Genomic DNA, 27,920 nt, shown 5'->3' on the forward strand with positions numbered 1-27,920 from the left:
CCTCGATCAGGATTTCATGAAGGCAGAGTTTTGTGCTCACGTAGCTTCTGCCAAAATGCTAACTGCAAGCCTTTTTTAGCCTTTTTATCCAATATTGTCTAAGCTGAGGGCAGAAAGAGCAGCAGTGTGAAGCTGAACCAGCACTGCTTTACAGTTATCACTGTAGGAGAACTGATGTACAACATTATCATTCATATATACATTTTATTTGATCTGATTCCACTGAGGCTGTAATTTGTTCATCATTACAGATTATGCTGCTGTCACTGAAGTATGACCTTGTCTGTTACTCCCAATTTACCTTTTCTTTTCCTTTCTTTAGTAATCCATATTAACCAGTTACAGGTTCTGGATGAATCCACTGACACTGAGAGAACTGGTTTCAGTGCTGAGACCTTCATTGATTTGATCTTCATATTCATTTATCATCTGTCTGATATGCAGAATGGTGCTGACTCATTAATACTGATTGATGAATAGTGGAGGAATAGTGTCAATCAGTGTTTGTGTTGGACTGTCGTCATTTATAGACCTCCACAGCACTTCAGATAGAACCTAAAGGGGCCTAGACTCCATCCCTGAGGAACACCACACAAATAAAGTGATTCAAACACAGAAACTCCTCTGTTCACAAACTGATACGTCCTCTTTTTTCAGGTGTCCTCCATGTTCAGCTCTAATTAGCCATAGTTTAGTCATTCAGAGAAGGACGACAGCACACATGTGTTTGTGGGGGAGCTGTGAGGAGGAAGCAGCAGGAAACGTCCTAAAACGTCCGGCAGTGTTAATGAAAACGTCCTTTTGACAGCTGCTATTTTTGATAAAGTGGACTCTGGGGCTAGCCGGCTTTCTGATAGATTAAAACTCCACGTTCCGGCCCTTCCAAATAACGCCAGCGGTGTTTCTCAGTGGTCGAGGTTTGGTGGACTGACTGATGTTCTCTCCCTGTCAGAATGGTCATCAGTGACTCTGTCAGAAGGATGAAGGATCCATCCAGTCTGAAGACTGATGATGGAGCTCACAGTGTGCATTAGTCTGAGAGAGAACACTTCAGTTCAGTGATGACTGATATGACAATAAACAGCTGTGATAAACAGCTGGACAGAGCTGAGTGAAGTGGTCATTTGGGCTGTTTTCACTTATTGTTATATAAACAGCTTTTATAGTGTTTATAATTAGCAGTGAAGGTAAAGAATAAAACATTGATGGATGCATTTTATGAAGGATGCTCCATAATAAATGTCTCTCAGAGATAAAATGTTTATTTCTTTTCTTTAAACTAATATTAAATCCTGGGTCATATTCTGCAAAAAACATACACTGTCCAAACATCCACAGAATACAAAGTACATTCATGGTGTTGGTATTACTACTGATGGGTCAGTGATCTACTAAAGGACAGCTAAAAAAAGCAGAATTTGATTGGACAAAATATAGACCCCTGAGGCACACCACTGCAGCTGATTCAGCAGGAGGCTTCAGATGCTCAGCAACATAAAGTCTGTCCAATTAAAACTCAAATAAAGGTGAATGTAATGTTTCAGTTAATTCATTTAGTCTTTCTGCGGTTAAGGAAGGTAACTGCAATTGCAAGGTAATTCTGTTTATTAGTAAACAGATGTAAACGTATCCAAAGTTGAAGGTGAGCCCAGTCATTTCATACAGATATTAAACCACACAATATTTTGGTTCTACTTTGTGTTTGTTCCTACTGTAGAGATCATTTGGTTTGGATCAGTGATCTTACACCTGATGGAGTGGTAACTGAGTGGAGACCTCAACACCTGATCTCCACCACATTAAAGGTACGAGTCTGCCTGTCTCAGTAATGTGATGAAGGTTATGGAGTATATTTGATTTAAAAAGAGCTCATAAAGTCCCGAATGTGCTGGTCATTCTGCCTCAGTGAGAGCTGAAATAACGCTGTGTGTTCAGAGTGAGATACTCTGCTGTTTCTGATAATAACTACACAGAGGAGATGAGGACTGAGTCTTTATGAGCTTTTATGGACACGTTTGTAATTTATATGTAGATGAAGGAAATCTGGACGTCTGTGTTGAACAGAAATGATGCAGCGTTCCTCATTTCATCCCTCAGTGAGAGAGAGAGAGAGAGAGAGAGAGAGAGATTAACACAGACTAAAACAGAACTCCAGCCTAAATAAAGACAGATTAACTGAACTAGTTCATTCTACAGTTCACTGTATGAGCTCATTTAGAGGCTGTGTTATTATAAATGAAGAGTGCAGTGAAAACTCCTCTTCACTGCTGTTCTTTGTGAACAGTATATCAGAACAAAACTGTTATCAACAACTTCTGTTCCTTTTTCAGTGCCGACAGCTCCCTGGGGTTTTACAGGGAGACTCTAAAATCATCATTAAAGGTGTTTAAGCTCCAAAACAGAATCAATCTGTAGAAAATAAAACGTTTCCATGGGTGAAAAAAGTTGGAGAGACCAAAGAAAGCCTCGTAGACGGGCTGAGGACGGCCTCTCCATGTTAGACCTCAGTAAGGCCTACAGGCTGGTCACCCTCACTCCATTCACCTCAGGAGGCCTCTGTCAGTATCAGGTTCTTCCCTTTGGGTTTCATGGAGCTCCATCACCTCTCAACACCCGATAGACATGATCTCCACCCCATCAAAGGTATGAGGCTGCCTGTCTCGATAATGTGGTAAAGAGCAGCCTGGGATGTTTTGGAAAGTCTTGAAGGGACTAATCTCTGAAAATGAACCCTGAGGCTCCCTGAGTCACGGAACAAGGACCACCACACTGGACAGGAGCTCCTCCATCCTGAAGAAAGAAAATAGCAGCCATCAAAAACCTATTAAAGTCTATTATAGATGGGTTGTTCCTAATTGTTCCTCAGTAGCTCCTCCTCCCCTCAGACATGACCAGAAAGGGTCATCCAGAATAAACTGAGATGGACAGAAGAAGCTGTCACTGCTGAGAACTTCTCTCACCACCAATCCAGACTCTGACTGACCCTTTATTGAGCAGAAGGACCCTCTGAGGCTGGTCTGGGATCAGTCCTCTCCCAGGACTCCCACAGAGAAGAGCACTGATATTTCTATAAGCACTTCTGGGAACAGTCCATCATAAAGTCCTAAAAATCATAAAAATCTCTGTGATGATGAAGGAAGATCAACCAAACTGGAGCATCATCCACCACAGTTTGGTGGCACTGATGTGGGACAGGCTTCTGGAATGAGCCCACCCCTCCATCCCCCCACTTGATGTTGGAAATTAGCCAGCTGGAAAACAGCCATTAGCAACTTTTTGGGCTGATTGATTTTCATCCAGTCAGAATTTCACAAATTGTTTCTCCTCAGGGTGTCCAGGTCAATAAAGCTGCTGAATGAGCTACAAAACATGTTTTTGTGTGTAGCTGAAGGACAAAGTGCTCTAATCGGCCTCCAGCAGCTGGATAATGGATCTGTCCAGCTAGCAGCTTTAAAGCTATGATGTCTGTTCAAAAGTGACCAAACAAATTAAAAAATCACTTTTTTCACAGATGAATGGAGAAACAGGAAGGACTCCTGTTCATCTGTCACTCCTCTGAGTGGTGGACGATGGAACGCTGGATTAGGTCAGTTTAAAGCCTTTTAGAAAAGTGCCAAAAATGCGCTAATCGCTAATCAATCTGTGCCACATGTGAGAGTTTAATATTTGTTTTTTCCAGGAAGAACAAACAGTAGTGGTAGTAGTTAAGTTTAGCTTTTGAAGGCTGTCACCAACACCTAGGTATGGATGTGTATGATCAGCCTCTTCAGTATGGATGTGTATGATCAGCCTCTTATCAATATATGCACACCATTAGCTTAGCCAGCTTAGCCAGCTTAGCCATATCCTCTCTCTCTGATCTGAAGGAGAGACTAGAGGAGTTCTGCAGAGAGGAGTTCAGGAAAATCCCTCCACAGGGTAAGAGGAGCTTCCTGCTGGCTCTTCTATTCTATTCTATTCTATTCTATTCTACTCTATTCTATTCTATTCTATTGATGTGACCCTGTGTGTTCTTGTGTCTCCACAGCTGCAGCAGCTTCTTTATCACTCTCAGAACCAAAGAGCAGAGAAGATTTTCTACAGTGTAAGTTGAGCCTTTAGGCAGCGTCTGAAATTCTCACTGTAGAGACGTTTAAAGTCGAAAATAAACACAACAACAAACACAACGTTTTTCTTCTAATAAGAACTTTCTTGCCTCTTTTCCACTGTCGAGCCAAATGGTTCTCAGGGCCGTACTGTGCCGTTCCACACTGGTCCGAACTTGTGAAACTGGTTACCGTTTCTGATCAGAGTCTATTAATAATGATTATCCTCTTATAATCTGAGGTTTATTATACTGTAAAGGTCTGTTTGCACCGACTCTACTACTGAAGGAAACCAGATTTCCTGACTTTCTATCTTCTTCTGAGTTCTCAGAGTGTTTATTTAAAAACACAAACACATCAGACTTTGTGTGAAGGTTCCACTACTTTATAAATCTGATCTTTACTTGATGTAAACAGACCTTCAAGTGTATTTTTCAGTAACTACATCAACTACAGTGTAAACTAGTTCTTCTTCATCTGATCATTTAACAGGTTAATAAGTATGTTTGTGTAATTTACTCAGATGCAGTAGTAGATCTGCTATTGTTGGTAGATAATGTGAGGTGTTTAATCAGTTTGGTGTAAATAAAAGTCCTTTTCTAAACCTGTTTCCTCTGCAGACATTATTTATTTAAGATAAGATAAACTTTATTCATCCTGAAGGGAAATACAGCTGTTCAACACAGCAGCTTTTACAGTGTAACATACAGCACAGCTAAAACACAGCAGTTACTGCACTTATTTATTAATAATACAGCGTCCTGTGACCACTGATGAAGGACTAGACGATGACCAACACACACTGTGCAGCAGCAGATGAGCTATTGTCTACAAGGTGGACGGACAAGGTAAGAGTGTCTAATAGAGTGGACAATAAGTGGACACAATAACTTCTTTTTCATTTTTTTTATACTTATACTGGAGAGTACCTCAAGAGAGGCATCACTCAAGACTGGAGATCAGAGCAACATGCATGTGGTGGAGAGCAGCGTGTGGACACCCCTTATGTAAGGTGTCCACAGCTGTTACCCCTCTAATTACCTCCTAATTACCTTGTTCAGGCTCACCAGCCCCTCCGAGTGTCCTAGCAGGCTGGACGTTACATTTCTTCATAAATGTATGTGTTATTTATCATCTCTCAGTAATAACACTCTGATCTTTATGGATGAAGGTTCTGCAGATGACTGGATTTGATGGTCTAATCTGAGTGACGTGTTGCTGATACACTGAGAGAATATATAGTATACAATCATCACAACCAGCACAGCAGTGAACGTTCACCAAATAATGAATTTTAGTTACTACTTCTTGATGAGGGTCATTTTAAAATGATTATAAAAAATTTATTAAAAATAAATAAATAAAAGGAGTTCGTCATTTTAAAGTGATTACATAATAATAATAATAATAATAATAATAATAATAATAATAATTCCAGATCTTATCTTTATTATTATTATTATTATTATTATTTTTCAATCAAAGGGAATTGTAAAAAAATTGATTCATACCTTACTGAAAAAAATCACACACACACACATATATGTATGTATTTTTAGTTTTTTTTTTTATTTTGGATCAGCATTAATTGAAGATCATCTGGAATAAAAGTTGGGTGTACACAAGCTCTCCAAGCAGCTTTGCTTAACAGCCATCAGCAGGAGAGTCAGTTGATTTTTTTTCAAACAGACCTGCTGTAGAAGTTTTAGTAGAAACAGCCACTTTCAGAAAGATAAGCTATCTAACAGTCATCTTTCTCATTTCCCACTGTGATGTTGGAATATCCCTGACAGCTAGTTAGCATAAATGGCTAACTAGCTTCACCCTGTACAGCAGGTCTGAACGATCATGTTGGAGGAACTTCAGCCCATCAGCCGCTAGCAGGAGTTAGCCGGAGAGGTCATTTCAGTTCAGCTGTCAGTGAAAAAGCAGTCCTGAATCCTGAGTCTGGTCTTTCCAGGTTGTAGATCAGGGAGTTAGCATGACGCTTCCTCTCTCTCTACCACCTCCACACCTTCAGCAGAGCTGCCACTCCAGATGAGCTAAACTAGCGTTCAGGATCATCTTCTCACTTTAGGAGATCTTTGACTTTGTACAAACGCTCTCGATTCAGAGAACCTCTAAAGAAGGATGTTCAGCTCCGTAACTGTTAGCAGGAGAGTTCATTCAACTCACTGCTGAAGGCAAAGAGAATTCAGCCCAGAGGCCGTGAGTCAGGGGTTAGAGTGACCTTTAGAGACCTCATGGTCCACTATCTCTACACCTTCAGCAGGACGGACACCTCCAATCATCTCTGACATTTCAGCTCTCTCTCTCTCTCTCTCTCTCTCTCTCTCTCTCTCTCTCTCTCTCAGATGTGGCTCACGGTTGAAGAGATGTCCTCTGACATAAATCTGAGTTTGATGTGAAAGTATTTTATGAACAGCAGAACCAAAACAGGCGAGACAGCTGCAGTGCAGGTTGTGTTCACAGTTTCTACCCTGTTAGAAATGAAGGTTCTGTTCAGGTACATTTTTTGTTCAGCAAGGTACAAACAGTGTAAATGTTCCCTCAAAGCTCCAACAGTGGTTTTAAGGTCTGATTGTGAACCTTAAATAAGTTTTTCCAGGTGAAAAGTTCGTATTTGTACCTTTTCATAACCGAATGTTTTAAAACAGAACAGTAAAATAAAGTCCTGGAGGCGAGACGGGGTGTGTGGAGTCAGTACAGCTTAGAACAGAGCATTTCAGTGGATTATGGTTCAGTTATGTTCCCTGACTAAAGGTACTGAGATGGAGCCTTGAGGGTCCCACCCCAGTGTCAGGAGGGGGACTGACCCAGAGACAGTTTAGTACTTTCTCTCTGACAGCTGCAAGTAATGCTAACAGCTAACAGCTAGCACAGAGAGAAAAAAGTACCAAGCTAGAATAAACCTGCAAATTACAGAATACAGCAGCCTAGACTTTAAACAGCCAATAAATGTCCAGTCAAACTAGGAAAATTTCTTTCTTTCTTCCATCTCTCCACAGCAGTAATGTTCATATTATTGTGAAAACACATAGCAAGCTAGCATAAAGCCTCTGAGCTGCAGGCACCAAAAAGAATAGGTCAGAATAACATAAAATAGGATTGAACTTTATTGTCCAGCCAAGACAAGAAAATTGCTTTGTTTTCTTCTCTTCACAGTAGCAAAGTTCATCCTGCTAACGCTAACAAGCAGCACGAAGAGAAAGAGAGCTAGCAAGCTACCATAAAGACTCTGAGTTGGTGAGAACAAACGATAAAGAAGCAAACAGAACAGAGCTTTGTTGTCCAGCCGAGACAGAGAAATTGATTTCTTTTTTCTTCCATATCTGACAATAACAGCTACAGCTGAGACTGAACAGAGCTAGTAAGCTAACATAAAGCCTCTGAGCTGCAGCATGAAATCAGCAGCTTCATTATTCACTGCCTTCTCCGCTCCTGCGCCGTTAGCTTTCAGCTCGGCCGCTGTTGTAGAGCGGAGTGTTTACTTTCTGATTGTAGGATAAATTCTCTCCTGCTCTTGTTCTCCACCTCGATAATCCTTTCACCACTTTCTGACCTCAGCGGCTGTCCGGCTCTTCCGTTCACAGTGACGCTTTAACCCCGTGCAGAAATGAGGCTGTACACAGTAAATATGGGTCTCCTTCAGCATCATCTTTCATTCTGTAAACCTCTTTAAGACCCGCTGCTCTTTTAGACAGACTCTTTCAGTGGTGAAGCTGTTTAGACTGTAACGGTCAGATAAACAGAAATATTGAGTGATGGACAATAAGAAACAGATCATAGCTCTAACCATGTGACTGCAAGGTTTCTGATTATAATATCTCAGTCTTTGATGACAAAAAGCAGAAATAAACTGAGGAGGATTGTTAGAGCAGCTGGGAAAATTGGGGACCTTCAACAAAAGACACCAGAATAACTGATATAACAATAACGGGCTGCTGCTGTGTTCAGCTGTGTTAATGTGCTTTAGTCCATGTTTATAGATTACAGTGTATCATACAGTCTCAGAAACCACATCATCAAGACCGTTAGAGACACTGAACATCTCCACAAACTCTGAGACCAGAGATGATCTACACATGCAGTTAGCACCATGCTAATTGGTGGGTTATAAGCTGCCATTCCTACTTTAGCTCCATTCGCCTTGTAGCTCCAGTGCTAAAAACATGCAACAAATGTGTGTTTGGTGAAGGATATACTGTGTAAATTCATTCTTTTTTTTTCAAAACTATCACTTTAATCTTTAGAAAAAATCTCTGCACTTTGTTTATCATAAGATATTATAAAAGAGTGGCTGACTGAATCTTGGGGTGACTGACCACTGCCCCCAGAGGAAGCAGGAGTGAAGGACGGTGATGTTTACACACACAATGTCATCGCACTGACCACATGTTCATTCATCTCTAGACTGTTAGATGAATAAATGACCTGATTATAATAAAAGCTGAGTGGTGATTTAACGAGACACACAGAGTAATTAGGATGATGGGATGATTGAGCTTCTCTGAACTTCACTGGAGATCCACATGATCAGGACTTTAAATCCATTTTAAACACACAGTCATCAGCTTCACTGTGTGTCTCAGTCTCAGAAGCAGATCTGCTCAGTCCTGAGTCTTTAGATTCAAACGGTCAGTCATGACAAACACACATTCAGTCTAAAGGTGGCTCTGAACTTCAGACTGTAGATGGAGATGAACTCAGATTAAAGCTCTCTGATCCTCATGTCTCCTGCACTGAGGACTCATTCTGCTCTCCAATGACATGTTTAATTATCGCTGCGTGATCATCCGAGCTGCAGTCGGTCAGCGTGTCGGTCAGTGTGGAGCTGGTGGACTTTGGCAGCTTGTCTGGTTGGATTTCTCTCTCCAGCTGATGCTGCTGTCCACCCCGATTAGAGAGAAATAACACAAATAAGCTGAATTAATTAGACCGAACATTAGCTGCTAGTAGGTCTCTGTTATTTTTAATTCTTGTTGTTGTGGCTTATAGTAACACAAACACATTTAAAAACACCCAAAACAAAGAACACTGCCAATTACAGATTTAGAATTAATTATTATAGTCTTAATATTTGTTTCAGTAAAAGGAATATACACCAAAATGTAATTTAATAATAATTAGTATACTAAAATGACCTATTTATAGCCATTTCTTTTTATTAGACTAGAGATTTGATCACCACATCACTCTCTATGATATGCAGCTCTATGTGGTCATCAGTGAACGGAAATGAACCCTAATCCCAAAAAGCCGGTAATAAACTGGTAAACAGAGAGTTAAAGAGCAGCAGGCTGTGAATATCTGTGAAATCTGCTTCCTCACTGTGAGTTTGGATGAGGATGAAAATCATTTAGGGCTGTGAATAAAATCCTGCAGCTCCACACAAACACATGATGCAACTTTAGCTCTGCTCTGCCTTTACAGACTGAACGCTGACACTGAGCTTTACTGCTGTGGGGAAATTTGGGCTTACTGGGTTTGTTTTAGCTGGTGATTAATCTTTAGAACTGAATGTAGAAACTCTGCTGACCCGTATTTACAGCTCACCACTGGAGTGCTTTAATGTGTTGCTTATTAAATATAGATCATTGTGTCTTTAAGGGAACCCAATAAAAGATGTAGCTGAATCCTGAAAATGGCTTCAGCTCATCGTTGGTGCTGTGAGGAGAAATGCAGTGTGACCCAAAACACCATGATAGAGCTCTGAGGGTGCAACAGTAAAAAAAAACTTTATTAAAATTTGTATTTGTGTGGCTCATACTGAACCTCATAGATGGACACAAAATCTTTAGAGTGAAACTTCTACAATCAAATGTCCCCATGACACACACACCCACTGTATTTAATCAGAGAACACATGCTTGGTGAAGAAGTTGTGATGTGATTTCTGACACTATGATTCACTGTATCTATAAACATGGACTAAAGTACATTAGCGTAGCTGAACACAGTAGCAGCCACCTGGAACACTGAATTTTGTCTGTCTGTAATTTGTGTACATGAGCTTCCATTACTTGTTAGCTACATTAGCCTCGTAGCTCCAGTGCTACTTCAGACACCGAACATGACTTGGCTAATCAACAGGATTTGGGCTAAGAGGGAAACTGATTTTACTTTTGGCCAAATCATCATTTTAAGTCTTGCGTCCTGATTATCACATTTGCCGTGATTAGATTGGCATAAATTTGGTGAATGAAAAGCAAGTAAGCCCCAAAAACACACCTGAACAGGTGAAACCCACAAAATACACCTGAACAGGCGAGCCTCACAAAACACACCTGAATAGGTGAACCTCACAAAACAACCCTGAACAGATGAGCCCAGCAAAACATCTAAACAGGTCATCACAGTAAAACACACCTATAGGTGAGTCTGGTGAGTCTGATGCTCAACAATACACACCTGAACAAATAGAATCTACACCACACCTAGGTGAGTCACTCTAGGTGAGTCAGGTGTGTCCTAAAGCTTTTTAATGCTGTGATGAACTGCTGAGCTTATATTGTTTATACTGAATATATTCAATGATTCTTTAAAGCTGCTTTCCTAACAACTAAAACAGCACAGCGGTAAAATGTAAAATTAGTGTAAAATGATGCAGAGCAAGACTTATAGGTGTTGTGCCTCCAGGTGATGGATGTACCTGCTGTGACATCAGGAATCCACAATAAGTAGAACACATCACAAAACACACCTAAACAGATGAGTCCCGCAAAACACACCTAAACAGGTGAGCCCAGCAAAACATCTAAACAGGTCATCACAGCAAAGCACACCTAGATAGGTGAGTCCGGTGCTCAACAAAACACACCTGAGCAAATAAAATCCACAACACACCTATGCATGTACATCAGTAATCCACAATAAGTAGAATACATCAGGTGAACCCCACAAAACACACCTGAACAGGTGAACCCCTCAAAACACACCTAGACAGGTGAACCCCTCAAAACACACCTGGACAGGTGAGCACCTCAAAGCACACCTGGACAGGTGAACCCCACAAAACACACCTAAACAGTCGAGGACCTCGAAACATGCCTGAACAGGTGAGCACCTCAAAACATACCTGAACAGGTGAGCACCTCAAAACACACCTGAACAGGTGAATCCTGAAAGTTGTTTAATGCCACAATTAGGTATTTCTGAGCAGTTCCTGATTGAGGCTGTAAGATCTTTAACTGTAGATCCTTCACCAGGAATAACAGCTGACATCCTCTATTAGGAGTGAATGTAGAGGAGGTTCCACTTGGTCTTTTCAGACGGTGAATAAAACAGAAGATTTAGAGTCTTATGATGATGATCTTTATATCCCTGACTGTGAGTTTCCTGAAGGGAACAGGCCCCGCCCCCAACCCTCTCCTTCAAACCTTTAGTAAACTCTCTCTCCAGGCTCCGACTTTGTTCTGAAGTATCAGATTGTAGCTTTAAAGCTTCTTGTAGTTTATTGAACTGAAGGTGAAGGTAAGCCCTCGGGGGGCGCTCCCCCCAGAACCACTAGCAATAAGACTGAAGTTGTGTTACTGTTCTAATCCTAATTTTAATTAAAATACATCTCATTAAACTCATTCAAGCAGTTCTAAACAAAGCTTTTGTTCTGCCCTCAAGCCAGGGACACCTCAGGAATGAAACAACACACTCTGACCAAAAAACAGCAGCTGCCAGTGGGATGTTTTCATTAACACTGATGGACATTTCTGGACGTTTCCTGCTGTTTCCTGGCTAATTAGAGCTGAATCGGCCATGTATGGAGTACCCTTGAAAAAAGTGTATTAGACGACTAAAACATTCTGGTGATAATTCATGAGGTGACCTCCACCACAGAACTATACATTGTTCTCAAATATAATCAATAGAGGGTCATATATAATCAATCTAACATCACCTTAACACAAAATCATCATATAAGAGACTCAAGCAGTATCGAGGCTCAAACAGTTGTAAACAGAAGAGTAATATTTTACTTATGTAAGAGTTTACATCAAAACAAGCAGAAACAGTTATAAGCGTAAACTTAAATCTGTTAATGAATAACTCTATATGAAATGCGGCTTTCTGGTCTGAGAAAATAAGTGTTAAAGGTCTTCAGAGTTACTATGCTTAAATTGCTTTATTTGTGTGGTGTTCCTCAGGGACAGGGTTGGGATAGCTACTGAAAAATTAGTAGTTGGCTGCTTTGTAGCTACCTTCCCAAAACTTGTAGCTAGCTACAATTTAGCTACTTTTCCAGAAAAAGTAGTGGCTAGTTTTTAACTACTAGTGCTCTACTTTTTAGCCACTTTCAAAGCGCAATTGTCAGAATGTTTGTGAATCTCCACCTGACACACCAAACAAGCCCAACTGAAACTGTGAACAAGACACTTAATACACATTTAATCATGTACCAGAATAAAACATACAATTTAAAAGCTGCAAATATACAAAAAAGATCACCAAAAAGTGAGTTTAAATATAGCCAACACTCAAACTTACACAACCAAAGGCATGTTATCCAATAAAAATCCAGACTAAGTAAAGGCAAAGTCAATCATTCCAGGTTTTTCCTAATTTAATTTAAAATTACTGAATACAAACCAAACAATTTTGTGCAAAGCATTGTCAACTGTTAAAATAAAACTGCTCCAATTTACACATTTCAGTAAGATACAGACAGACATGACATTCAGAGTCCTGTTAAACTTCAGCAACACTTCAGCCTCAAAATTCTCATCAGTGACCCTGGTTCTGTTTGGGCCTGAGCAGCTGAATAATCTCTCCACTGCTGCAGAGCTGTTAAGGCTCCACAGCAAAACTAGATTATTTGGTAAAATAACATAATCATAGGAATGTGCCATTGACCTGCTGCCAGGGGCCACTCCCTCCCCTCCCATATCTACCCTTTGTCCATCAAAGAGACTGACACTGTGGATAACATCCAGGAGACCCTTAGGCAGGAGTTCATCAGGCCACTTGTGGCTTCTGCTAGTTTCTTCTTTGTCGCCAAGAGGAACTGAGACCATATATTGAATATTATGGACTTAAACAAGCCACAATTAAGATTCACTACCCCCCTGCCTTTGAGGCCAGCTGCACTAGAGCAATTACATGGAGCACACCTGTTTACTAAGCTGGACCTGAGGAGCCCTTACAACCCTTGTACAAATCCAGGAAAGGGACGAATGGAAGACAGCCTTCTCCAAGAACAGTGTTAATATGAGTATCCGGTCATGCTGTATGGTTTGGCCAAGGCACCAGCTGTGTTCCAGTCTTTTGTCATGCTACTCCATGGCATGCTTCACAGGTATGCGACAGTATACACAGACGATGTCTTGGTGTATTCTCACGGCCTGGATTAAAACGTCATGTAAATTCTGTGTTGGCAACATTACTGGAACACAGCCCGTTTGTTGAAGCTGAGAAGTGCCAATTACTACTCACAGTTTACCCAGAACTTCAGCACAGTCACAGCACCTGTCTCCTCAAGGGTGCCTCATGCTGACTCACCTGGTCACCTTTTGCTTATTTATTCTGCTTCCAACAAAGTATTTTAGCAGATCAGAGGTTGACGCTTGTTTTGTAAATGTGTAAAACAGCTTTTGAGGGAAAAGAGCTTCTAATGATAAGTGACCATGTTGTGTTGGTGATGGTGAGGTTTATTCAGCTGCACATCTTCATGGCTGAATTTCTGAGCTTAGTAGAATGATCTGCTTATAATGGAAGATGTAAAGAGGCTCTTCCATGTTTCTTTGGTCTTTTTACAGGATCATTTCTGTTAATGTATGAAGCAGTTCTTCCACTTTCTCATCCAAGTCAGAGCAGCTAACACTAGCTGACTATAAATGAGGCCCGAATGGAGCACTGTTCCACTCTGAGCGTTTTCCAGTGCTACTGCTAATGCTGATGCCAATGCTGTGATTTATTCCTCCTTCCTGTTGTGTTCTACTGAGAATATAAATGTAGCACACTGAAGATGTTCTCCTCAAAATAAGAACCTTAACTTCTTCTTCTTATCCAGGATGAAGCGTCTGCATCACTGCTGCTCCACTGAGATCAGAATTTAAAGCCCATCTCCCTTATTTACTGTTGCTTTGGTCATCAAACTTTCAGCCCAGACTGCCTGGTAGCATCTGTAGCACTTCAGTGGCACAGAGGAGAAGATCTGAATCCTTTTATTAGTGTAAAATAAACTAAAAGGATCTAAAAGGATTCTGGAAAGCATGTTTGCATTAATCATTAAGGAGCCCTTTTAGTCGGCGCTTCATTAGTCTAAACTTAATACTGAACATTTTAAACTCTCTATTGTACCAACAGCCAGTCATCATTATTAATAGACTCTGATCAGATATAATGAGGTGAGGAAATAGGGATGATAAAAGCACTTAGTCATACAGGCCTCACAGACCATCAGCCACAATCACCACCATCATTTTTATCACACAACCTCAGAGTTGAATGAACACTAACTTCAAACCCAGCATAGAGCAGCTGAGTGAATGTGGAGTGGACTGTGTGTAGGAGGGTCATTGTGTCAGAGACGCTGTAGAAGGACAGAATTCCTGCACTGTGATCCACATAAACTCCTACTTTGCACAGTGGAGCTTCTGGGAACTCTGTTCTACAGCAGCAGTGCCAGACAGCGGCATCAGTAGAACAAAACAGTCTCCAGGACTGACTGTTGTATCCAAACTCACCATCACTATTCTGTCCTTTCCTGCTGATGTCTTTATACACAACTGCAATCGCCGCCACTCCGCTGTACTCAACCTCCCAGTAACAGCGTCCAGTCAGACTCTCCACACTCAACACCTGATACAAATCAACAAATCTCTCTGGATGATCAGGGTAATGCTGGTCTTCATCACTCAGAATCATAGCTCTGTTATTCTCAGACAGAATGAGGCGACGATACGCTGTGTTAGGATCCAGAGTCAGGTGACAGAAATCTAATTAAACTACCATAAAAAAGAATAAAATCAACATTTTATGTTCGTCTTCACAGAGGCCTCTTTTTCACGGCAGGGCTAAATGGTTCTGTAACTGTTCCAGTGGCTTTTCCACACAGACACGGTTCCACACGGAACGCTTAAAACTGTGCTTAGTGTGTTTTGTTCCAGTATGGTTAGCTAACCATGCCACAGAACCATTCAGTGGGATGACAATGTAACTATTGTCTGACATTTATGTCCATATTGTGTCACTGCATCCTGCTGGATTATTCAAACCCAAAAATGATCAAATAAGTTCAGTTTGCTCACATGGACTCCTAATAAATCCATGATTCCATAAATGATAGCATATGGGCTGCTTGGTGTTGGAGTGACTGAAAGCCAAAATTGAATGTGTTGTGTAGCGTCTTAAACTGTAACCTGTTTAGGCCAAGCTTCTGTGATTGCATGGTGCCTCCCACTGCGGTACACTCAGTTTCAGCTAACCATTGCTTAAAAACATCTGTTTAGAGGGTAAAGACTCTTATATGGGAGTGCAGCTTTGAATGCCTAGTGGTAAAGTGACAGAAATTATGCAAAGTAGAATTATTCTGTGGTTCACTGAGCTGTACCCCTATTCTAGTGAAGTTAGCTGGCTACAGATTCAACCCCCACAGTACAGGCTCAGTTTGAGTAAATGATGCTCAAAAACAATCTGTTTAGAGTATAAAGAATCTGAGAGCACACTGAAAAACTGGTGTTGGAGTGACAGAGGGAATCAAACGTGTGTTGTGGTAGGTGCTGTGTATGTAGCTATTAGTGTGTTAGCAAATTAGCCACTCATTTGCGTAGTTTTCTTCGGTATTTCTTGGTTCTGATTTAGCGGCACAACAGATAGAAATAAAAACCGTAACCAGTTTCACAAGTCCGGACCAGCGTGGAACGGTACACTATGGGCCTGAGAACCATTTGGCTTGACAGTGGAAAAGAGACCAGAATGTATTTATTTGAAGAGCAACGTTGTTGTGTTTGTTTCCAATTTCAAACATTTCTACAGTGAGAATTTCAGACACTGCTTAAAGGCTCAACTTACACTGTAGAAAATCTTGCCTGCTCCTTGGCTCTGAGAGTAATAAAGGAGCTGGTGCAGCTGTGGAGACACAAGAATAGAATAGAATAGAATAGAATAGAATAGAATAGAATAGAATAGAATAGAAGAGCCAGCAGGAAGCTCCTCTTACCCTGTGGAGGGATTTTCTTGAACTCCTCTCGGCAGAACTCCTCTAGTCTCTCCTTCAGATCAGAGAGAGCGCTCCTCACTCCATCAAATGAGAGATGGTGATGGACAGAGATGCTGGAGGAGTCCTCAGATCCAGAAGAGACGCTCAGTGACTGGAAACTCTACACAGAGAAAAACAGAATGGAGAAAAAGAGGAATGAAGCAGCTCAGACCAAATCAGACTAAAGATGAGCGAGTGATCAGACAGAGCTCTGTTTATTACTGTCTTCATGAACTTTAGCTGAGAGGAGTTTGATGAAGTTGATGATGAACAGGTTCCTCTGTAGATCAGTGATTGTTACCTGGAGGAAATGGATGCGATCCTCTGTGAATGAAAGCTGCTCCAGCTCAGTGTTTCTCCTCTTTAGATCAGCGATCTCCTGCTCCAGTTTCTCCGAGTGTTCCTCAGCTGCACTCAGTTCAGCCTCCTCCTGAGCTCTGATCAGCTCTGTTAGCTCAGAGCGCTTTTTCTCAATGGAGCAGATCAGTTCAGTCCAGATCCTCTCAGTGTCCTCCACTGCTGTCTGAGCACAGCGCTGTTAGAGCACATACAGAGAGCACATATAGAGCTCCATTTAAAGGAGGACTTCAGTAGAACATCTCATTACACACTTTCACTCCTCACAGTCAGTGTAGTCCATCAGTTCAGACGGGTTTAGTGTCTGAGGTTTGATTACTCAGGTCTGCACTAAAAGTAAGTGTTTAAATGTGGTGAATGGCTATGCTAGGCTACTAAAAGTCAAATTTAGCTTGTGTTCCCTTTGTTCAGAAAGTAACATCTAAACTTAAATGTTGTTTACAGATCATTTATGAGTGGCCAATTCACCCTGATCTGCTGGTCAATACAGACATGTGCTTGTTATTCACTGTGACAAAACACAGAAATGTGGACTGATAGATGCTCTTCGGTTTGCCGTTCGAGCTGCAACGCTCCGGTTTAAAACTCCAGGAGAGCTGGAGGAGAGTAACAAGTAAATTCTGAGGAAAATGTCTCCAGCAGCTGAGAAACTTTAGAACTTTAGATACTTTTGAGACTTTAGATAAGTCAACAACATCCATAAAAGATAATTGGGAGATAATGTCTGGACTGGCCGATCACGTCATGTGTTAACACATGTTAACGCATGTTTAGCTCAACGCTAACACCAAACACAATCTGAATCATCTCCAGACACCGTGACTGGCATCAAAACGTAATAGAACCTGCATGCTATCTGTGAAGAAAGTTCAAAAGAACACATCAGTGAAAATAAATAGAAAACATGTTTTTGTTCTCACAATGTTAAACCTCAATCATGACTCATGACTGTATGACTTATAGTTGTCCATATAATGATTCAGAAATATATGGGAACATATTCTAGACTTTATTCAAATTCAAATGCAAATTTGAAAATGCTGAATAAATTGTGTATTTACAATTGCATTTCTCATATGAGTGTACATTATTTAAGACAATTCAAAAACAAAATGTATATTTGCATTTGAATTTCTGTGCATAATAGCTGTTAGAATTCAAATTCAAAAACAAAATATGTATTTAGAATTTCATTTTTATTGTCTTAAGTGACTGATTCTGACACATTAAAAAAACAACCACCAATCCTGTTTGAAACTGTCAAGAGCCACTCTTGTCAATCAAACGTAGGTGAGACATCAGTAGGGACTTTTGAATGTGGGACATGTTTTAAAAGGAAGTGATGAATCTACACTTTAGCAGTAACAGAGCAAAGCTAGCCAAACCAGCAAAAGCAACTACTGGGTGACACTCTAACACTTGCTAACCAGGCTGAGAATAATTCTGTCCAAAGTGATTGTTGTGTAGAAGTGACTCTTAATCAACTAGAAGAACTTGAAATGTTCTACTGTAGATAAAGCTGAAGGCAGCTTCTTTTTTTTTCCCATTCAAACTTAAATTGTACATAATGTAACTGCTGCACCATGTAAGGTTGAATGGGGAAATTTGATTAAGAAGCCATCTACAATAGTGCATATTTATAGGTAGCTCCCTACATAAAAGTGGAAGGAGAATATTTTCAGGCAGAGGCTCTCAGGACTGTTTGGAAGAGCTGAACAACCAAGGATGGTGTAGTGTTCAGACCCCATCGTGGAATGTCCTGAGCTCATCCCTGCCTCCTTTGTCTCCTGAAGCAGCCCATGCAGTTAGGAGGCACCTGTCTTTCTTGCCAGGAATGCGAGTCTCGCATGCAACATCTCCCTAGCCAAGACCCTGAATCTTCCCTTGGTAACCTTCAAGAGACCAGTGCCATTGATGGTCATCCCTTGGGGGCCGGACGGGTTACCCAACAAACCCGCCTGATCAAACTTCTAATAGGGCAGCACCGTGGAATAATTTTTTCATGCTCATCCAGGCACCAGAGTTGCAGCTAGTTTTGGTGTTTCCCTGGCTGCAACAACATAATCTGTGTCTGGATTGACTGACTCGGTCTGTGGCTGGCTGGGGTCCTCAATGCAGGGTTTCTTGCATCAAGATTCCTGTATCAATCCCACCCCCGTTTAGGGCTCCTACCACATATCCTGATCTAAACAAGATCCCTGCTGAGTACCACTACTTGGTGGAGGTATTGAGTAAAGGCAAGGCCTACTTCTGCACAGGTCTGACTGTGCTATCAAACTCCTCACTGGAATGAAAGGGAGGGGGAGGCTCTTCTCTCTCTCAGGGTCTGAGAAGACGGCCATGGAGGAGTACATTAAGGAGGCACTTGCTCTGGACTTCATTCACCCTTGGTCCTCTCCAGCGGGAGTCGGTTTCTTCTTTGTAGGGAAGAAGGACGGCAGCCTTTGACCCTGCATAGACTACAGGGGAAATCACAATCAAGGATCACTACCCACTGCCTCTGATGACCTCAGTCTCGGTGGCACTGTAGCAGACATCCATCTTTACTAAGTTGGACTTGCGCAGTGACTATAATCTAATTTGAGTTTGCCAGGGAAACGAGTAGAAGACAGCAGTGCTTCAGCTCTGCCCGCATGAAACTGCAAGCTGAAGCACCATGATGAGAAAATGCAAGTGATTATTTCATCACATCTTCTGGCCATTATGAGTACCTTGTACCTTGCTGTTTGGGTTGATGAATGCTCCAGCTGTCTTACAATGATTCATAAACGAGGTCCTTCACCAGGCTTGCTCCAGCCACTTTCCCTACCTTTGTGGCCATGGAATTTCTATAGACTTTATCATTGAGTTGCCAGAGTGCCAGGGCAACATGGTGATCATGGTAGTCTTAGACCACTTCTCAAAGGCCTGCAAGCTCATTGACTTGCTGAAGCTGCCCTCGGCAAAAGAAACCATTGCGTTGTTGTTACAACATTTGGTGAGGGTCCATGTTTTCCCTTCGGACATCGTTTCTGATTGTGGACCCCACTTCTCTAGATGCTTCTGGAAGGCATTCTCTTAATTAATCAGGGCCTCCATTATTTTAAAATTGGGCTTCCATCCTCAGTCCAGTGGGCAGGCTGAGAGAGTAAATCAGGATCTCGAACGGACCCTCAGGTGTTTGGCCTCTTCACGACCCACCACATGGTCTGAGAACATGTTCTGGGCCCAGTATGCCCATCACTTCCTTTGTCACTCTTCTGTGGGCATGTCCCCAGCGTGTGGGCTTCACATACTGTCCTGGGCAGTGGATGTGTCTTTCCACTAGGGACCTACCATTCAAATTGGAGTCCTGGAAACTCGCCTCACAATAAATGGGACCTCTGAAAATAGTAAAACGGATTAATCCAGTGTCGTACCAGCTCTTTCTCCCCTGAACCATGTGGATAAACCCGACGTTCCATGTCTCGAGGCTGAAACCTTTCCTCTGTAGTCCCCTGAACTCTCCTATCCCTGCGCCACCACGGATAACCGCCAGCTCCCTGGCTTATACTGTATGGTGGTTACTGTATCCCCACCGGGTATGGGGTAGAGACAAATACCTGGTAGAGTGGGAGGGTTATGGGCCGGAGAAACGATGCTGGATACTGGCCAGGCACGTCTTGGACCCAGAGCTTATTAGAGCTTTCAAGAGGGATCAAGAAGCTGGTTTGGGAATGTTGGGAGACATTTCTAGGAGAGGGGGGTTACTGTAACATCCAGGCAAACTGCTGTTTTTGAGCCCATCTTCCATTGTCCCCCAGTTGGTTCATCCCTTAGTGTTGGAACATAAAGGTTGTAAGTTTTAGTCTCACTCAGGGTGAAACCCCTGGCGCATAACACATGGATATTCTCATTAAGGAGGTGCAGGGCCACTGTGGGTTAGTGCATTGTTTCCCAACCCTGCTCCTAGTCGTTTGAAAATCACTTCCACACGAATACCATTTTGGACAAGATTATCCTCAGCCTGGTTAGCGAGGGTTAAAATGTCATTAGCAGCGGTTGCTAATGCACCAGTACCGCCAAAGTTTAGATATGTCACTTCTTCTTAATACACAGCTCGGAGGAGAACCTGACTGAGCTCTGAAATATCAAATCTCTGCTCAGTCCTCACCTTAAGAGTGTTCACAGCCTGTTCAGCTCCTGCAGCTTCTTCTGCTTCTCCTGGATCCTCTGCTGGACTTCTCTCTGCATCTCCTTCAGCTCCCTCTGTCAACAAACACACTGTATGACTGAGAGAGGGAAGGTTTAGGGAGGCACCTGACAAAACTTTAATTCATGACTTCAAGGTCAAAGATCACATCAGTTTTTTTCGAAAGGTCAAAAGTCACATATGCTAGTAACTGTTATTGAGTTTTACTTGATTGATGTTAATAAAAAGCAGAGGTGTGTCCTGCAGGGACGTGTCCATGTGTAGGTTAAAGGTCACCCACGTCTGGTGTTGAATCCTCTAGACTTTCTGTCTCTCTCACACATCCCATTATAAACTTTAGGGACCTGTTCGCTGGCCAAGGTCAAAGTTCAACAAAATAAAATGCCTAAACAGATTACATCTGTGTTAAAACCATCCATTATTTTTTTCTGAGATTATCTGACATCCAGTGTATTTAAAGGCTTTTCTGCTGAATGATACAACCACACGCTGTTTTGTGCATGAACGGTAGAGTGTGTGTGTGTGTGTGCGTGTGCGTGTGCGTGTGTGTGTGTGTGTGTGTGTGTGTGTGCGTGTGTGTGTGTGTGTGTGTGTGAGTGAAGAGAGTGGTGGAGTGGGGTGAATGTACATGTTCTTGTCCTGCTATACTTGTGAGGATCATGTTTAGGACAACATGTCATTTTTGATCAAGTGAGGACATTTTGTTGGTCCTCAATTCAGCATGTGTTGTTTTCACCACAGATTATTTTTATTTTTGTTTTTTTGTGTGGACGCTTTGACCAGCTTGTGCTTTTTTCACTGTGAGTTTTCAAAAGGAGGCCAGACACATCAGACAGGAGAGAGGGAGTGGGAGAGGGAGAGAGAGAGAGAGAGAGAGAGAGAGAGAGAGAGAGAGAGAGAGCAGCACTCTGACTTCAGCGTTGTTTTCCCTGAGCTGTCTGTGAGTCACTTGGTTTAAGTGAGGTAGAGAGGGGGAGGAGAATGGGAGAAAGAGGAAGGACACCATTGGTCTGGTGGACTTTTAGAACTGAATAGACAAATATATATATATATATAAGATGCTTTAAATTTCTACATTGAATGTTTATGTATGTTTGCATTAAAGATCCATCCGTCTGTGGTTGCACAACATTTATCATCCACTCTCAAGTCCTTCTATCCAAGGCATCACTGTGTATACTTTATCAGAAACTCCTCCCTTTAAGCTCCGCCTGGTGTTTGTTGATGCCCATTTGTTGATGTACAGTTGATGTTAGCCATGCTCAGCTAATCAACAGTTTCTGACCACAGAGCTGTTCTTGGCTGAATATTGCTGGTGGTGCACCACCCTCAACCTGGCAGTAACGATGACATGTGAAATCCTCAGCAACACATCAGTGCTGTTTTGAGAAACATCACTTTTCAGCATATATCAATGCTGATTCCATTTATATCTATATAAAATGAATATTTGCTCACAGCAAAGAGGGCTTGGGTTCGGCTCCCCAGCTGGGCAACCAGGATGTTTTCTGTGTGGAGTTTGCATGTTCTCCCTGTGTCTACATGGGTTTCCTCACCTAGACATGCAGTCAGGCCAAGTTGGCCAAGACATGGCTAAGTTGGCTAAGCTAATGGTGTGTGTATATTGATAAGAGGCTGATCATACACATCCATTCACAGGTGTTAGTGACAGCCTTCAAAAGCTAAACTTAACTATTACTACTAGTCGCTAATAAATCTGTGCCATATGTAAAAGTTTAATATTTGTTTTTTTTCCAGGAAAGACAAATATTAAACTCTCACATGTGGCACAGATTGATTAGCGCATTTTTGGCACTTTGCTAAAAAAGTTTAAACTGACCTAATCCAGCTCTCCACCCATCCACCACTCAGAAGAGTGACAGATGAAAAGAAGTCCTTCCTATTTCTCCATCAACCTAGGAAAAATATGATTTTTGCTTTGTTTGGTCACTTTTGAACAGACATCATAGCTTTAAAGCTGCTAGCTGGACAGATCCATTATCCAGCTGCTGGAGGCCGATTAGGGCACTTTGTCCTTCAGCTACACACAAATACATGTTTTGTAGTTCATTCAGCAGCTTTATTGATCTGGACACCCTGAGGAGACATAATTTGTGAAATTCTGACTGGAAGAAAATCAATCAGCCCAAAAAGTTGCTAATGGCTGTTTTCCAGCTGGCTAATTTCCAACATCCAGTGGGGGGATGGAGGGGTGGGCTGATCCCAGAAGCCTGTCCCACATCAGTGCTACCAAACTGTGGTGGATGATTCTCTAGTTTGGTTGATCTTCCTTCATCATCACAGACACCAGACGGGCAGAACTGAAGCCAACATGCCTCCTCTGATGGTCCACCGTCTCTCTGAGAGGGTCTGAACCAGCAGCTCCTCTGTGAACTGAATCCAGTCTGATTTAAAAAAAATTTAAATCAAATATACTCCATAACCTTCATCACATTATAGAAGCAGACAGCCTTGTACACTCCAATTCCAAAAAAGTTGGGATACTGTGTTAAATGTAAATAAATGTAAATAAAAACAGAATGCAATGATTTGCAAATCTTATAGACCAATTGCTGGAGTTTTGGGAGAGGAATATTGTCCCATTCTTGTCTAATGTAGGATTCTAGCTGCTTAACTGTCCTGAGTCTTCTTTGCCAGATTTTTCGTTTCATGATGCGCCAAATGTTTTCTATTGGTGAAAGCTCTGGACTGCAGGCGGCCAGTTCAGCACCTGGACTCTTCTTCTGCGAAGCTATGCTGTTGTGATGGATGCAGTATATGGTTTATCATTGTCTTGCTGAAATATACAAGACCTTTCCTGAAAGAGACACTGTCTGGATGGGAGCATATGTTGTTACACCCTTATTACTATTACTGTCCTGTGTTACACCCTTGTTACTATTACTGTCCTGTGTTACACCCTTATTACTATTCCTGTCCTGTGTTACACCCTTATTACTATTACTATACTATTACTGTCCTGTGTTGTGTGACTGCTACTGGCTGCTAAATTTCCTTAGGGATCAATAAAGTATCTATCTATCTATCTGTCTATCTATTTATCTGTCTATCTATCTATCTATTTATCTATCTAAAATCTCTATATACTGTTCAGCATTGATAGAGCCTTTCCAAATGTATAAGCTGCCCACGCCATAGGCACTAATGCAGCCACAGACCATCAGAGATGCAGACATTTGAACTGTGCGCTGATAACAACCTGGATGATCCTCTTGAGTCCGCAGGACACGGCGTCTGTGGTTTTCAAAAAGAATTTTAAATTTTTATTCATCTGACCACAGAACAGTTTTCCATTTTGCCCAGAGAAGATGGCGCCATTTCTGGATTGTGTTGACATATGGCTTCTTCTATGCATGATACAACTTTAACTTGCGTTTGTGTATTTCACAACGAACTGTGTTCAAAGACAATGATTTTTGGAAGTGTTCCTGAGCCCATGCAGTGATTTCCAGTACAGGATCATGCCTGTTTTCAATGCAGGGCCGCCTGAAGTCCTGAAGATCACATGCATACAATACTGACCATCAGCCTCGTCCCTTGTATACAGGTATTTCTCCAGATTCTCTGAATTTTTCGATGATATTATGTACTGTAGATGGTGGGATATTTAAAATCTTTTTAAATTGTATGTTGATGAACATTTTTATGAAATTGTTCCCCAATTTTTAGATGCAGTTTTTCTCAGATTGGTGAAGCTCTGCCCATCTTTGCTTCTGAGAGACTCTGCCTCTCTAAAACGCTCTTTTTATATTCAGTCATGTGAGTTAGTTGCAAATTGCTCCTCCAGCTGTTTTGTTGCCCCATCCCAACTTTTTTGAGATGCGTAGCTGCCATCAAGTTCTAAATTAGGTAATGTTTTTCATGAAATGGTAAAATGCCTCACTTTCAACATCTGATGTGTTCTATGTGCTATTGTAAAATACTGGGTCTATGAGATTTGCAAATCATTGCATTCTCTTTTTATGTACATTTATGTACATTTTACACAGCATCCCAACTTTTTTGGAATTGGGGTTGTACCTTTAATGGGGGTGGAAATCATGTCTCTCAGGTGTTGAGAGGTGATGGAACTCCATGGAACCCAAATGGAAGAACCTGATACTGCCATTGTCCCCCTGAGGTAGAGAAGCCTTTTTCTGTCAGGTTTCAGGAATGAGGGTGATCAGTAGCCTTTATTAGTCCCAGAGAATAAAAGTGTAAAATATTGCATGTTTATCTGACAGTAAATTGAGTGAAATGGGTTTTATATGTGCAGGCCATGTGGTAGACTCTCATAGCTCACTAATACATTTTGTATGGAGATGCATTGTACTGCTGGATCTGCATCCAAGGAATGCTGGTGTGGCAGAGTGGACCAATGGATGCATGGAAATCTTGCCAGCTCAATTATGCTTGCTAGGTTAACCTTTCCTTGGTGGTTAGCTTTGTTCGACTCGAAAGGAGAGAAAGAGACAGTTAGGGAACACAGTTTTGTTGTGTGGGCAGTACAAACCACATCAGCCTTTTGATTGGTGAGGATGCTGCTTATGTAAGCACTATCCGAGATTAAAAGTACCCAGTTTATACTGAGTGAAACAATTGATTTGAAATGATAAAGTTATTCACAGGACAGACTACACATGTAGTATATTGTGACTCTCAAGAGGAAGATTAACCTACTTAGAAAGAAAACATTCTCTAAACTGAAAAACAAGCCATCCTTAGCCTATCTGATGAGGTCGTCCACTCAGGGGAGGGGTCGGGGGTCAAAGTCTGAAAAACCATTCAGCACATGAAATTGTTACAAAACCTCCAGAAACTGGATCAGTGGTTATGACATGGTTTGATGCCCACCCCCCATTGCAGCATTTTCCTAATACTACCATTCAGGTCAGTACAGTGTTACTGTAGTAGAGTTACTTTCTCTGAGCTATAGAAGGTCAGTATAGTGTCTGTTTCTCTGAGCTATAGAAGGTCAGTATAGTGTATGTTTCTCTGAGCTGTAGAAGGTCAGTACAGTGTTAGTTTCTCTGAGCTGTAGAAGGTCATTATAGTGTCTATTTATCTGAGCTGTAGAAGGTCAGAGTACTGTTTGTTTCTCTAAGCTGTAGAAGGTCAGTATAGTATCAGTTACTGAGCTGCAGAAGGTCAGTGTACTGTCCGTAGAGGGTCAGTATTGTGTCCATTTCTCTGATCTGTAGAAGACCAGTATCATGAAGGTAGACGAGTCTCTTATGTGGGAAGTAATGCATCCATTAAGGGTCTCGTCCAATCATAGTGAGGTAGTGGCTTTTACAGATTGCAGAAGAGGAGCTGAAAAGCGTTTTTGGTACAGACCAAGTTTTTTCTTTCTCTTTCATACTGTATTTAACTCCAGGCTTTTCTATTTATTATTATCCTTTTTCTCTGAATGCCAGCTGTTTAGAGAACCGTTCAGGTATGGTTTGCTGTGGATGGAAATCAGAGCAGTAGAACACATGTTAATAAGCTTCCCGGACAAAAAATGAGTCACTTTGTGTGCTTAAGCTGGTGACCAATTTTTGGTCGAGAGAGCTTATGAATAAAAATCAATTCCAGGCAAAAATTGCATCTAGAAGTCAACACAGGCCCTTCACAACCAATTTCTGAAAGAACTGTTCGCAGGGCAGCGATTTTTTATTCACAAGCCGTGAAACATGCTGGTTGTCCCTGTCTGTCAGTTTTGTCTTTCAGCCACAATTCCGATGAAAATGTCCTGTAGACTGGGATTGTTGCCACTGATGGTAGACCCGTATGACTGTACGCTTCGATAAATATGCAAATTTATCTTCTTCCTTCATATTGTGGCCTTTAGCATGGCCAAATGCAATCACTCCTTTTTGTCAATCATTAACATCTGCTTTGCAACCCATTTTCAACACATCGAATGAGACAATTATTGCACTGTACCACCTCTTCTCAATATATGAATCCTGTCGCACACCCCGCAGGTATTTATAGCCTGGTCATCCTCGTGCAATGCCATCTGCAGGAGCCTAAAGTTACTACCACCTCAAACATGCAAGTTCTTTGCACTATTTTTTTTATTTTACCTGGAAAAATAAAGCATCCACTAAATTGTCTAAATGTGGCACTTTCTAGATAACATTAGCTTCAGCTGAAAATCTGTTTGTGTGTTTTCTTCTCTCTCTCTCTCTGGGTAAATATTAGAATGTGTATAGTCAGTTTCTGCTGTTGTTTCTTACAGTCTACACTAAAACACAGCAGCAGTAAAGGGTTCAGGACAGTGTTCCTCCCTAAAGAACCCGTCCGTCTCTCCTCATGAGCAGAATCACTGTGTGCCCAGTAGAGTGAGGCTGGCACGGGCATGCCCGCCACTCAGCCGCTGGCACAGTTCATTGTGCTTTCAGCTGTACCTCTGCCAAGGCTTTTACATTTTACACAAAGACCCGACTTCAAACCAGGACTCATTCATCACCAAACACGCTTTCTGAAATACCATTTTTACTGTGACAGGAAACATTTGTCCTCAACAGTGTTCAGATGTTTTGAGCAAATAGTAGAGTGAAAACATTTTGCCTCACCAGGTACAAAAAGTACTTTCAAACTCAGAGAGCTCCACTACTGATGAAAAGATAACATTTAACTCTTCATTTGAGGCCTCTTCAGAAATTACCATTAGATTAGATTATATTTGTTTCACACACATTTTGCAGTTTTACAAAAAGTTTTTTTTTTTGCAGTTTTACAAAAATAACAGTCATGAAATCGTTATGCTTTCAGTTTTGTTATCCACAGTCAGTTTTTGTCCAAAATCCCACATGTTCAAAGGACACAAGGTACCGTGTCCCCTGCCAGGGTGAGGGTCACTGGGACCTACCCCGGGAACCAGGCCTGGGGTAGTGTTCTTCACCAAGTGCTTTGGGGCTGGTAGCCATGTAACCTGGCCGGACCCAGCCCGAAAATGCAATGTGGGAGATCATGTGGGCCCACCACCTACAAGGTCCAGCATAAGGGACCAGTGCAGTGCCAAATAAGTGGTGGTAGATGGCAGGTAGGTCCTTGGTGGCTTGGCCCCTGCAACGGAAACTGGCTCTAGGCATGTGGGCAGAAGTAGCTGGAGCTTGTGTAGGAG

General features: G+C 41.7%; 1 protein-coding gene across 1 annotated transcript; it reads right to left on the reverse strand.

Annotated features, from left to right (window-relative positions):
* Positions 1-8,813: 8,813 nt before the first annotated feature.
* LOC118800578 (tripartite motif-containing protein 16-like) lies at positions 8,814-27,888 on the reverse strand. Its single transcript, XM_036560850.1, has 7 exons — positions 27,666-27,888; positions 20,768-20,862; positions 16,580-16,813; positions 16,240-16,399; positions 16,092-16,148; positions 14,538-15,016; positions 8,814-8,972 (listed from the first exon to the last, which is right to left on the reverse strand). Exons 1-7 carry the CDS (start codon positions 27,886-27,888, stop codon positions 8,814-8,816), a joined length of 1,407 nt encoding a protein of 468 aa, XP_036416743.1.
* Between the last annotated feature and the right edge of the window lie 32 nt (positions 27,889-27,920).

This window comes from Colossoma macropomum, unplaced genomic scaffold (genome assembly GCF_904425465.1).
Source record: "Colossoma macropomum unplaced genomic scaffold, Colossoma_macropomum, whole genome shotgun sequence".
NCBI classification, from domain to species: domain Eukaryota; kingdom Metazoa; phylum Chordata; class Actinopteri; order Characiformes; family Serrasalmidae; genus Colossoma; species Colossoma macropomum.